Source organism: Sus scrofa, chromosome 6, assembly GCF_054392235.1.
Source record: "Sus scrofa isolate SSC_HxYL_T2T_F1_AM1 chromosome 6, Sscrofa_HxYL_maternal_Yorkshire_Landrace_v2.0, whole genome shotgun sequence".
Taxonomy (NCBI): domain Eukaryota; kingdom Metazoa; phylum Chordata; class Mammalia; order Artiodactyla; family Suidae; genus Sus; species Sus scrofa.
Window position 1 is genome coordinate 57,007,457 of NC_139388.1, and position 13,429 is coordinate 57,020,885.

Consider the following 13,429-nt stretch of genomic DNA (forward strand, 5'->3'; position numbering starts at 1 on the left):
TATGGTCACCATGGCTCAATCACTTGACTTCTCTTCATTCCTCAGGCGTCTAGTGGGTCATTACTTTCTCTAAGAGATCTTTGCTTAGCACGCGGTACAAAAATACTCCCTCAAGACTTTATGTACCGCTGAGCATCGGGCTGGGTATTGACAAGATCCTCAGGGAAATTTAAATGAATGAGTCCATCAGAGAGACTAAATTCAGAAAGATGGAAAGTGAGTTTACACCCTCAGAATAGTCTTTCCTGACTCCCACTCTAGGTCAGATACTGTCACAGCTCCCTCTTCTTTTCCTTGACAACAATTCTCAAAGTTTCCATTTATTTTTATGCTGCTCTCAACAAAGAAAGATAACAAGAGTCAAGGAGAGAAAGAGGTGAGGAGTTTGCCAGTGGCCCAGCATGTTCAGGATCCAACACTGTCACTGCTGTGGCTTCGGTTGCTGCTATGGCATGGGTGTGATCTATGGCCAGGGAACTTCCACATGGTGGGGGTGTGCTATCCCCAAAATAGAAAGAAAAGAAAATCCTTTAAAAAAAAAAAAAAAAAAAAAAGAGGAGTTCCCGTCGTGGCGCAGTGGTTAACGAATCCGACTAGGAACCATGAGGTTGCGGGTTCGGTCCCTGCCCTTGCTCAGTGGGTTAACGATCCGGCGTTGCCGTGAGCTGTGGTGTAGGTCGCAGACGCGGCTCGGAAACCGAGTTGCTGTGGCTCTGGCGTAGGCCGGAGGCTACAGCTCCGATTCGACCCCTAGCCTGGGAACCTCCATATGCCGCGGGAGCGGCCCAAGAAATAGCAAAAAAAGACAAAAAAAAAAAAAAAAACAAAAAAAAAAAAAAACAGCAGTTCCTGTTGTGCCTTAGCGGTAACGAACCCGACTAGTATCCATGAGCATGCGGGTTTGATCCCTGGCCTCCATCAGTGGGTTAAGGATCTGGCATTGCCATGAGCTGTGGTGTAGGTCACAGACATGGCTCGGATCCCGTGTTGCTGTGGCTGTGGCACAGGTTGGCAGCTGCAGCTCTGATTCCACCTCTTGCATGGGAACTTCCCTATGCCACAGTATGGCCCTAAAAAGCAAAATAAAATAAAATAAAATAAAAATTTTTATTTTATTATTATTTTTTTGTCTTTTTCTAAGGCCGCTCCCACGACATCCCACTGAGTAAGGCCAGCGATTGAACCTGAAACCTCATGGTTCCTAGTCGGATTCGTTAACCACTGAGCCACAACGGGAACTCCTAAAATAAAAAAATTTTTAGAAAGAAAAAAGAAAAAAGAAAGAGTTGGGGTTGGAAAAAGAGAAAGAAAGCAAGAGGAAAGAGAGTTGGGTAAAGAGAATATTCAAGTTATTTAATACTCTGTACCAAGTGGTCCCAAAATTTAGTAGCTAAACAGCAAACATTTATTTTATGTACATATCTGTACTTTGGCCAGGGCTTGGCAAGAATGGCTTCTCTCTCCTCCCTCTTGGGTGACTTGACTGTCTGCCAGAGGAGCTCCTTCCATGGTGGCTCACTCATAAGGCCAGCAAGATGGTGCTGGCAGGGATGCTAGACCTGGCTGAGGGTCAGAAGCTTTGATTTTTTTCCATGTAGCCTTCTCTATACGTTGTTTTGGCTTCTGCTAACGTGGAGGCTGAGGTTAAGAGCAAATGACCCAAGAAATAGAAAGTGGAAGTTGGCCACTTCCTTTTTTTAAAAAACAACTTCACTGAGATATTCGCAAATCATGCAATTCACTCATTTAAAGTGTACAGTTTAATCATTTGGGGTACATTACATTATTTTATTTATTTTTTTAGGGCTGCACCTGCAGCATATGGAGGTTCCCAGGCTAGGGGTCTAATTGGAGCTGTAGCCGCTGGCCTACACCACAGCCACAGCAACATCAGATCTGAGCCCTGTCTGAGACCTACGCCACAGCTCCTGGCAACGCCCGATCCTTAACCTACAGAGCAAGGCCAGGGATGAACCCGAGTCCTCATGGATACTAGTCAGGTTTGGTACCGCTGAGCCACAATGGGAACTCCCCAGCATTCACTTCTATCACAAACACACACACACACACACACACACACACACACACACACACACACACACTCACAGGCTATATCTGTGGTATATAGAAGTTCCTGGGCCAGGGACTGAATTTGAGCTGCAGGTGAAACCCATGCTACAACTGTGACACCAGACCCTTAACCCACTGCACCATGGTGGGAACTCCTCCTATCATATCTTATTAATCAAGTAGTCATGGAGCACAGATTCAAGGACAGAGGACATAGGTTCTACTCCTCTCCCCCATTATAAATGAAGGCTATCAAAGGATCTGAGGAAATGCTTTAAGTTTCCCTCTGGCAGTCTCTAAGGAGAGACCCTCCGGGAGGCAGAGTCAGACAAAGAGAATGAGCTTAGACTCTGGGTCTTGGCAGATGCAGCCATCCTCTCTAGTTGGGGTTCTTTTCCTGATATAGAAGTTTTCATCTTTATTTACTCGGTAAAGTTCAGCTGAAATTTTGTATTCTCAGAGTATCCTTTCCTGACTCCTATGCCAAGTCAGACACTGTCATAATTCCTTCTTCCTTGATAACACTTCTCAAAGTTCGTATTTATTTTTTATGTCACTATTTTATCTCTCGTACTGGGCTGTGATTCCCCCCATAGCAGGAGTGTGTCCCTTTTTGGGGGCCCTGTCTGTGGCATGCAGAAGCACTCAGGTCAGGGATGGAACCCCACCACAGCCATGACCAGAGCCCCAGCCATGATGACATCGGATCCTTAACCCTCAGAGTCACTAGGAGCATTCCAGGAGTGTGCCCATTTTCTTTTTTTCTTGTCTTTTTTTTTTTTTTTGTCTCTTTTGCCTTTTCTTGGGCCACTCCCGCAGCATGTGGAGGTTCCCAGGCTAGGGGTCGAATCGGAGCTGCAGCTGCCAGCCTACACCACAGCCACAGCAACGCCAGATCCGAGCCACGTCTGTAACATACACCACAGCTCACGGCAACACCGGATCCTTGACCCTCTGAGCGAGGCCAGGGATCGAACCCGCAACCTCATGGTTTCTAGTGGGATTCGTTAACCATGGCACCACGATGGGAACCCTTCTTTTTTTCTCTTTTTAGGGCCGAACCTGTGGCATATGGAAGTTCCCAGGCTAAGGGTGGAATCTGAGCTGCAGGCCCATGGCCACGGCAACGCCAGTTACAAGCTACATCTGCAATCTATGCTGCAGCTTGCAGCAACACTGGATCCTTTAATCCACTGAATGAAGCCAGGGAATTCACCCATATCCTCATGGATACTAGTCAGGTTCTTAACCTGCTGAGCCACATGGGAACTCCAAATGTGTCCATTTTTATCAGGATTATAACCCCAGGACCTGGCACAAAGTTCAATACATAGTCGAGATTTGGTAAATTATTTGTTGAGTAGTTGAACTACTGAATAATTCTCTTTTTAAAATTTTTCTTTCTTTCTTTCTTTCTTTTTTTTTTTTTTTTTGCTTTTGAGGGCCGCACCCTCTGCATATGGAAGTTCCTAGGCTAGGGGTCGAATTGGAGCTATACCTATCAGCCACAGCAATGACAGATTCAAGCCGCATTTTCAATCTACACCACAGCTTATGGCAATGCCGGATCCTTAACCCACTGAGCAAGGCCAGGGATTGAACCATCATCCTCATGGATACTGGTTGGGTTCATCACCACAGAGCCATGGCAGGCACTCCATAGTGAACAATCCTTTGATTGATGAAGCACTGTCTCCCCTTCTTGTATCAGCACCACTCAGGGCATATTTCCCTTGTTCACCTTATCATCACAGGATGTGACACATAGTTGATGTGGTAACCAACCTTCAAGATGGTCCACAAATGATCCTTGCCCCCAATAGTCACACGCTTTCATCATCCCCTCCCACAATGAACAGAGCTGACCAGTAAGTGGCCAATAGGATATTGGTGACCATGTGTGACTTTCGAGGCTGAGGCATAAAAAGCATTCCTGCTTTCAGCCTGCCCTGAAGGATCACTTGTGCTGGGGGACGCCAGTGCCATGTCATGAGGACACTCCAGCAGGTGGACAGACCCACGTGGAGAAGAATGGAGGTCCCCAGCCAGCAACCAACATGAATTTGCCAACCATGTTTTTTTTTGGTTTTGGTTTTTAGGGCTGCACTCATACCATATGGAGGTTCCCAGGCTAGGGGCAGAATTGGAGCTACAGCTGCTGGCCCTTGCCACAGCCATAGCCGCACTGGACCCAAGCTGCATCTGCAAACTATACCACAGCTCATGGCAACACAGGACCCCTGACCCACTGAGCAAGGCCAGGAATCGAACCTTTGTCCTCATGCATGCTAGTTGGATTCATTTCTGCTGAGCCATGATGGGAACTCCCCACTTCTTTTTTTGTCATTTCTAGGGCCACTCCCATGGTATATGGAGGTTCCAAGGATAGGGGTTGAATCAGAGCTGCAACCTACACCACAGCCACAGCAACACCAGATCCTTAACCCACCGAGCAAGGCTAGGGATTGAACCCGCAACCTCATGGTTCTTAGTTGGGTTCGTTAACCACTGAGCCATGAGGGGAACTCTTTTTTTTTTTTTTTTTTTTTTTTTTTTTAATAGTCACACCTGAAGCATATGGAAGTTCCTGGGTCAGGGCTTGAATTCGAGTCAGATGATTTAACCCACTGCATTGGGCCAGGGATCAAACTTGCTCCTCCACAGAGACCCAAGCCAATGCAGTCAGGTTCTTAACCCACTGCACCACAGTGGGAACTCTGTGAGTCACTTTGGAAGGGCATCTTCCCCACCTTGTCCTCAGAAGGCTGCAGCCCTGGGAGTTCCACTGGTGGCACAGCAAGTTAAGGATCTAGCGTTGTTACTGCTGTGGCTCCCCCTGCAGCTGTGGTGAATGTTTGATCCCTGGCCCAGATGAAGTCCCCAGCTGGCATCTGACTGCATCCTCATGAGACACTTTGAGCAAGAACTGCCCACCCAAACTGCTCCTGCATTACCGATTCACAGAATAAGAGATAATAGTCATTAAGCCCCCAAATTTCTACGTAATTTATTTCACATCGCTTACCAACAGAGTAGGTATTGGCCATGTTTGTTCTTGTTTTCTGTTTTTTGTCTATTTAGGGCCACATGTGCATCATATGGAGGTTCCCAATCTAGGGGTCAAATCGGAGCTGCAGCTGCCAGCCTACACCACAGCCAAAGGAACACTAGATCTGAGCCACATCTGCGACCTACACCACAGCTCACAGCAACGCCAGATCCTTAACCCACTGAGTGAGGCCAGGGATTAAACAAACATCTTCGTGGATCCTAGTCAGATTCCTTTCCACTGAGCCACTATGGGAACTCCGGTCACATTTTTTTTAATGATATACATCTTTTGTCTTTTTTTTTTTTTTAGGGGTTTTACCCACAGCATATGGAGGTTCCCAGCCTAGGGGTTGCACTGGAGCTGTAGCCACTGGCCTACACCACAGCCACAGAAGATCCAAGCCACATCTGCGACCTACACCACAGTTCACAGCAACGACAGATCCTCAACCCACTGAGTGAGGCCAGGGATCGGACCTGCATCCTCAAGGATGCTAGTCAGATTCAATTCCGCTGAGCCACAATGGGAACTCTTTTTTTGGTGTCTTTTGTCGTTTTAGGGCTGCACCAGCAGCATATGGAGGTTCCCAGGCTGGGAGTCTAATCGGAGCTACAGCTGCTGGCCTATGCCTGAGCCACAGCAACATGAGATCCAAGCTGCATCTGGGACCTACACCATAGCTCACCGCAATACCAGATCCTTAACCCACTGGGCCAGGCAGGGAATGAACCCGCAATGTCATGGTTCCTAGTCGGATTCGTTTCTGCTACGCCATGACAGGAACTCCGAGAACTCTTTTCAATGGTATTTTGACCTGGGATGAATTACTACCCTTTTCTGGGTCCCAGAGTCATATTGTAAAGTGGAGGAAAAGTCTATCTTTGAGGTTCACGGAGTATGTACCCACTGGATAAGATCAGAGCACATAGTAGGAGCTTAATGTACCACCAGCGGTGTAACCTCTTGTATGTGTGCCACACAGCCTGGATTTGAATCCTAGATTCACTACTTCTATGATATAAGACTTCGTTCAGGCTACTGATAATCTGTTGTACCTCAGACTTCTTAGCTATGGTATGGGACTATTAAATAAATTATCTACTCTCATAAGGGTTAGAGAAATAATCCATCCACACAAAGCCCATTTACCCTACATGAGGGGGCAGCCGTTTTTTTCCTTTTTTTGGCTGCACCCTTGGCATAGGGAAGTTCCTGGGCCAGAGATCGAATCCAAGCCTCAGGTGTGACCTATGCCGCAGCTGTGTCCTATACCATGGCTGTGGTAACAATGATCCTTTACCCACTGTGCCACAGCAGGAACTCATTTTTTTTTTTCTTTTTCACTGCCCTAGTCCTAGCACATAATTACTGAATCAACATGCATTTAGTAATTATTTGTTGAATGGATAGTAAAAATGCACTTTGCCTACAGAAAATACACATTAGCTATCACTAACCTACAAGGGCTTACTATTCCCCACCTGCTTCATATTATGATTTTAACTCCTACCATTTCCCACCCTCTCACTCTGTTCCAGTTGCCCTGCCCTCTTCGCGGGCTCCTCAGTTGTGTCAGTAAGCTTCAGGGCCTTTGCACCAGCTGTTTGTTCTCCTGTCCAGAAATGCTCCGTCTACCCAGTTATCTATGTAGCTTGTTTCTACAGTTCCCTTCAGATCTCTGCTCAATGGCATCTTCTCCGAGAGGACTTCTCTGGCCACTGCTGTCACCCTGGAGTGCCATATCCTGTTTTTTTGTCTTTTTTTTTTTTTTTTTTTTTTTTTTTGTTGTTGTTGTTGCTATTTTCTTGGGCCGCTCCCGCGGCATATGGAGGTTCCCAGGCTAGGGGTCAAATCGGAGCTGTAGTCACCGGCCTACACCAGAGCCACAGCAACGCGGGATCCGAGCCGCGTCTGCAACCTACACCACAGCTCACGGCAACGCCGGATCGTTAACCCACTGAGCAAGGGCAGGGACCAAACCCGCAACCTCATGGTTCCTAGTCGGATTCGTTAACCACTGCGCCACGACGGGAACTCCCATATCCTGTTTTAATTTTCCTCTATTTTTTTCCCCTGGGCCCTCCTCAATAGAATGTAAGCTCCCTCTGGACAAGACTATGTATTACTCGACACTCTTTCACAACACCTCCATTGCTGCGATTTCAGCACATGCTCCCTCGTTATTGCTGAATTAATAGACTCACAAACAAACGATCACTTGGGTATCCTCGCGGGTTCAGAAGCCCTGCAGTTTTTTGGCCGGGATTGGCAGCAGCCTCTGTCACGTGACTGGCTCTCGCCTGCCAGCCCGCCCGCTTTGGAGGCTTAGGAGTTCGACTTGGTTCCAGGCTCCAGGGCCGGGTGGCGGCGGTGGGGGCGGTACTGCGCAGGCGCTGTTCCCGGCGCAGGCGCAGACCCGGCCCGGGAGCGCGGCCGGCGGCGGTTGGCGGCGTGTGGGGCCGGCGGGCGGTTGCTGCGAACGGACCCGAGCGCAGGCAGCGAGAGCTGGCGCCATGGTGGAGAAGGAGGAGGCGGGCGGCGGTATCAGCGAGGAGGAGGCGGCGCAGTATGACCGGCAGATCCGTCTCTGGGGACTGGAGGCCCAAAAACGGTCAGGGCCAGTGCGGCTTGTGGGGCTGAGGGTTTGGAGGGGCGTCTGGCCTGAGGCGTTGGCGGCCCTCGGGGAGCCAGAGGGTCGAATTTGAAGAGAGGAGGTGGGAATCATGTACCCGGGCATGGTCGCCCGCTTGAGAGGACTGGAGGGTTTGATTTGGGATGTTTCCTCGGCAGGTATGGGAAGCGAGGACGTCCCAGGGTGGTGGGAAGGCCGTTCTGGGGGATTGGAGGCGTCTAGAGGGGGCGGAGGGAGAGCCCGGAGCGTTCGCGAGGATTCAAGACTCCGGGGCTCGGCGCTCGGAGGGAGTGATGTTGGAATTTAGATCGAGGTGAGGAGGAAGGCTTAGGGTATAGAAGGGGGCCAGGAACGCATGGAAAGGATGAAAGCGGGGGGGAGGTCATAGTTCATTCATTCATAGGTAATGGGAACGTCTTCTGTGCTGGCCGCTGGTGAGACTGGCGAACCGAGCAGATGCGAGCTTCCATTCATTCTTGTGGCCTCTAAAGGGTGGGCTAGTCTGAAAGAATGAGGGGTTTTGAGGTGTCTTGGAGCAGGTTATTTCAAGTGGGAGTCCTGACAGGTTTGAAGCGTCTAGGGGGGCAGGAGGACCTGAAGAGGTTGCTTGTGTCTAGATGTGGGGGCGTGTCCACAGAGGACGGGATTGGGCATCCTTGGGCATGGAGGAGAAATTGTCCGAGGGCGTGAGGTCTTTGAAAGAGGTGATTGATTTAATCAGCTATTGATTGAGCACTTGCCACGGGCACTGTTAATGGGCACGGAGCGTGGGTCAGTGAACTAGGCAGACTCCTTGCTCACCTGGAGCTTATATTCTACCCGAGGAGGCGGTAAACATAAAGAAATAATAAAATATTAAGGAATGTAAGTGCTAGAGAGACAAGGAGAAGAGGAGCAATAAAGGATGGTGAGGTGGGAGAGCTATTTTGAGAGGGGCCAGGGGAGGCTCTGAAGAGGTAACACTGAGCCTCCGACCTGTATGAAAGGAAAGAGCCATCTGGAAGGACCTTCCTGGTATAGAGAACAGCAAGTGTAACATCCTGGAGGCCAGAGCATGCTTGGCACATTGGAGCCTCAGGGTGACTGGAACCAAAGGAGTTGAGTAGCTTTTTTTATTATAAATGTGCTGGGAAACCCGTTGGAGAGTTTGAGCGTAGGCGTAACGTGATCTGATTTGTGTTTGAAAAGCATCACTCTTGTTGCATTGGAGAATAGGTTGATGTGGGCAGAGGTGGGAGTAAGGATTCCAGTTAGGAGGCTGCTGCTGCAGTAATCCCCTTGAGACAGAAGTAATGGTGGCTCGGAACTCTAGGAAAGGGTCAAAAATAGATTCTGGATAATTTGAAGGTAGAGGGGACAGACTTTGCTCAAGGGTTCATTGTGTGGGGTATGAGAGTCTGAACTCAAGGAAGGTTCCAAGGTTTTTGGCCTGAGCAAGTGGGAAGATGGAAGTGCCCTTCCTGACGGAGGTGGGGGAAACTGCAGGTTTGGTGGGGTGGGGGAAGAATCGGGGGTTCTCTTTGGGACTTAGGTTTTTTGTTGCTGTTTGTTTGTTTTGGCTGTGCTTGTGGCATGCAGAGGTTTCTGGGCCAGGGATTGAATCCTCGCTGCAGCAGTGTCCTGAGCTGCTCCAGTGCCAGTGCCAGATACTTAACCAGCTGAGTCACAGGAGAAGTCCTGGATTATGTTTTAGATGTTTACTATACATCTCAGTAGAAATATGCGAATGGTTGAGTTCATAGCTGCGGGCTGGGTGATGGGGAGTCATTATGTGATTGAGGACAGAGTGTAGAATTAATTGATCTAAGGGTTGGGGAAGCAGGCAAGTCAGGAGAACTTAGTTTGAGGGGTAGAATTTTTTGGTGAGAGAGAGTGTGCGTGGTGGGTGGGGTGAGGTTGGGTTACTTCAGGTTCATTTCCGTTGTGCAGGGTCTTCTTGTGATTGGGCACATCATGAGGCATTAGCGAGCCTTGGTCTGAGGATTAAAGGCACCTGAAATAGAAGATGGGAAATTAAATGATGAGAATGGGCCTGAAGACCCAGGTGGGATTGATGGAGTTTAGGGATTGCTGTTTGAAGGATTGGGGTGTTGGGAGGCCCTGAGTGTACCAGAAGAGTTGATCCAAGAGCTTGGGGCAGCAGGTAGTTTTGTTTTGAGTGAGGATTAAACTGGAATTAATGAGGGACCTGTCAGAGGGGTAGAAATGGATGATTTATCTGAAGAGCAATAAAAAGGCATGGGGGTGGGGCTTTGAGGGGGGAGATGACCTAAGGGGCAAATCAAAATTGGGGCATGGAAATGAGAGGTGGGAGTTAATTCTGAGGAAGTGAAGACATACTGAACTCAGTGGAGAACCTGAAAAGGATTGACTGAGGGTCCTGGGAGGAAAGGAAGGGGTTACTTATAAATTGGAGTCTTTAGATTTGTACACAGTCTTACAGAGTTGATGAAAGTGCTCTCATGTTCATTTTTCAGCTGAGTCTCTTAGTAGCTCTTCGGGGAAGGAAGGGCAGTGATTTCCTCCTCTATACAGAAAGGAAGGAGGAAATTGGCTTGCCTCTAAGGGCGTCCAGGATGGAATGAGAGACCTTTGGGCACTGGGGTTCCTTTGCAAAGTGGAAAGTAGCCTGGGAATTGACAGACTGCATTCGGGCCACAGTTTTGCCTCTGACTCTGTACTAGTGGACCAAGGTTGTCAGAATTGTAAGTGAGAGAAACACAAAGGGCCTTCAAGAGAACGTATACAGTCTGGAGGTTAAAAACTATCTCTTATACAGTGTTTTAATTTTTTTTTAAAGTTAGTTGCCAGCATTTAAATATCTAGAGAATTGGCTGAATTTGGGACAATTTGAACATCAGAAAGAATAAAGTTGACTTCATGTAGAAATATTTAATAACTTAGAAATATATGATGTGTCTTCTGATGTGATGACACAAGAATCTCAGTGCATCATCTCCGATGTTTTCCTGCCAAATGTATGTTACACTAATCATGCTTTTTGAGAACAAGGGAGCAAATTAAAGGACACCATTGAGGTAATGATAAGATGTCCCAAATGTGAGACATTTTACAAGACAGTTGCCCTGATTCTCTTCCAGAAGTCATTGTTATGGGGGAAAAAACAAAACAAAACAAAGAAGGGACTGTTATAGATTGAGAGTAAAGAAGAGTGGAGCCAAATGCAAGGTGTGACCCTTGACTGGATCCTGGTTCAAAGATAGTGTTTTTCTAAAAAACATGTTTTAGACAATAGGGGAAGTCTGAATATTCAGCCCTATTAGGTGACATTTGGGAATTATTTTGTAGACATGGTAATAGTGTGGTTATGAAGGAGAATGTCATTTTTGGAGCTATGTGCTAAAGGTATGAAGTTCCATGATGTAGGTTTGTGGGTAAAGCCAGCAGGGCAAGATGTTAACTATTCTTCCTACTTTTCTGTATGTTTGAAATTTCTTTTTCTTTTTTGGCCATCCTGTGGCATATGGATTTCCTAAGGATCAGATTGGAGCTGCAGTTGCAGCCTACTCTGTAGCTGTGGCAATGCCAGGTCCTTAACCCACTGTGCTGGGCCAGGATCGAACGTGCCAGCCCTGTCAGGCCACACAGGAGGAACCCGTGTGTGTTTGAAATTTCTTATAATGAGAAATTGGGAAATGTTTCAGTCTCCGTCCTAGCCACCACCTGCCCCCCTCACGTATGGCGAGTTCATAGTTTCTGATTTCTGTCTTTTGAAAAATGGTAAGGTCAGACATCCCCACATTACATTACATTGGTTGGAACTAAGTAGAGGCCTCCTCTTTTTTTTTTTTTGGCTGTGCCCGGGCATGTGAAAGTTCCCAGGCCAGGGATTGAACCTGTGCCACAGCAATGACAATGCTGAGTCCTTAACCACTAGGCCACCAGGGAATTCCCAAGGCTGCCTCTTATACCCAGCACATGGTCCCTCTACTTGGCCATTGTCTCCATCAGTTCTGTCTCACCCATTGGTAAAATTGCCTGGCCCCTGTAAGCATGTGAGTTTGCATCTCTGGCAGTGCTACCTAGCCCACTTTATGGATGAGGTTCAGGGAAGAGAAGCCAACTATCCCAGGGTCACATACCAATAGAAGTTGGACTTGAATCTGAGCCACTAACTCAGGTTTACTTCTGTGACACCTCGTTTGCTGCACAACGGGGGCTCATTCTTTTAGATTAACTTAAAGGAGAGGGTTGAAGCTTGCAGCGGTGTATGTTCTCAGACTGTGTCCTTCAGCCATTTTTGCACTGCCTTTCACAGCAAAGGCTAGTTTTTCTTCTTTCACTTGACAGCAGTTTATCCCCTGAGAGGAAGAGAGGGTGACTGGGAAGAGAGAGGTAGATGATAAGCTCCATGAGGGCAAGTGCTTTATAAATGTCCAGTAAGTAAGATTTGGGTTTCTCTTGGTCTCTGTTAAATTTCCAGTGCTTGCAAGTGTGTAGACGTTCAGATATTTGTTGAGTGAATGGAATGACTATACACTGCAGAGACCTCGGAAGCCTAGAAACATGGGTTCAGTTCCCAGCCCTGCTGTCTGTGACCTCGGGTGAGTCACACAGTTTCTTGGCCTTAGGTTCCACTTCTGCAGAAGGGGGCAGTGAGTGTGACTAAATCTTTAAGGACTCTTTCTTTTCTTTTTTTTGCTTTTTTGGGCTGTACCCACAGCATATGGAGATTTCTAGGCTAGGGGTTGAATTGGAGCTGTAGCTGCTGGCTTACACCACAGCCACAGCAACGTAGAATGTGAGCCGTTTCTGTGACTTACACCACAGCTCACGGCAATGCCAGATCCGTAACCCACTGAGCAAGGCCAAGGATCAAACCTGCGTACTCATGGATACTAGTCAGATTCATTAACTGCTGAGCCATGATGGGAACTCCAAGGACTCTTTCCCCTGTGAAATTTTGACTTTATAGAAAAGGGACTCTAAAAATTTCCCTGTTTTCAAGCGCTCATTACAGAATACTGCTACTGTTCAAAGAGCACTACAGGGAGTTCTGATTGTGGCTCAAGGGAAATGAATCCGACTAGTATCAATGAGGATGCAGGTTCAATCCCTGGCCCCACTCAGTGGGTTAAGGATCTGGTGCTGCCGTGAGCTGTGGTATAAGTCAGAGATGTGGCTTGGATCCCATGTGGCTGTGGCTGTGATGTAGGCTGGCAAGTGTAGCTCCGATTAGACCCCTAGCCTGGGAATTTCACATGGCACACATGCGATCCTAAAAAGCAAAAAAAAAAAAAAAAAGCACTTTGGTTGGTTCCATGGGCGACTATTTGCCATGAAAGTGACTGAGCAGGTGAGGTCAATCCTGGTTGTTTCTCATAAGGACCAGTTTTTGTCGTGGTTGATAGTGGCTAATAGTTGAATTTGAATCTCAGCTCCAGAACTTCTTTGTGAGTTAACCTTGGATACATTTCTTAACTTCTCTGTGCTTCAGTTTCCTCACTTATCAAATGAAGATGACAGAATCTATGTAATCTAATTGAGAAAAAAATGAATAGAGTTTATACAGAGAAAGCATTCAGTGCATTATATCTACAGTTATTTGCCAAGTATAAATCACCAGCAACAAGAGAGGAGAAACTAAGTAGGAAATAGGTTGAGATAAATGACATAAACAGGGAATGAGTGGAAACTCCAGAAGGACAGGGAAG

The 13,429-nt window shown here is 47.5% G+C and overlaps 1 protein-coding gene across 24 annotated transcripts in view; it reads left to right on the forward strand.

Annotated features, from left to right (window-relative positions):
* The first annotated feature begins 7,560 nt into the window (after nt 1-7,560).
* The window catches only part of SAE1 (SUMO1 activating enzyme subunit 1), a 68,578-nt gene continuing 62,709 nt past the window's right edge, over nt 7,561-13,429 (forward strand). For all 24 annotated transcript variants that reach the window (XR_014806430.1, XR_014806419.1, XR_014806420.1 and 21 more), the window contains exon 1: nt 7,561-7,733. Coding sequence is in view for 4 of the 24 variants with exons in the window: in XM_003127243.5 (XP_003127291.1) it covers nt 7,636-7,733 (98 nt within the window). In the remaining 20 variants the exon portion in view is untranslated. The remainder of the gene's footprint in view (nt 7,734-13,429) is intronic.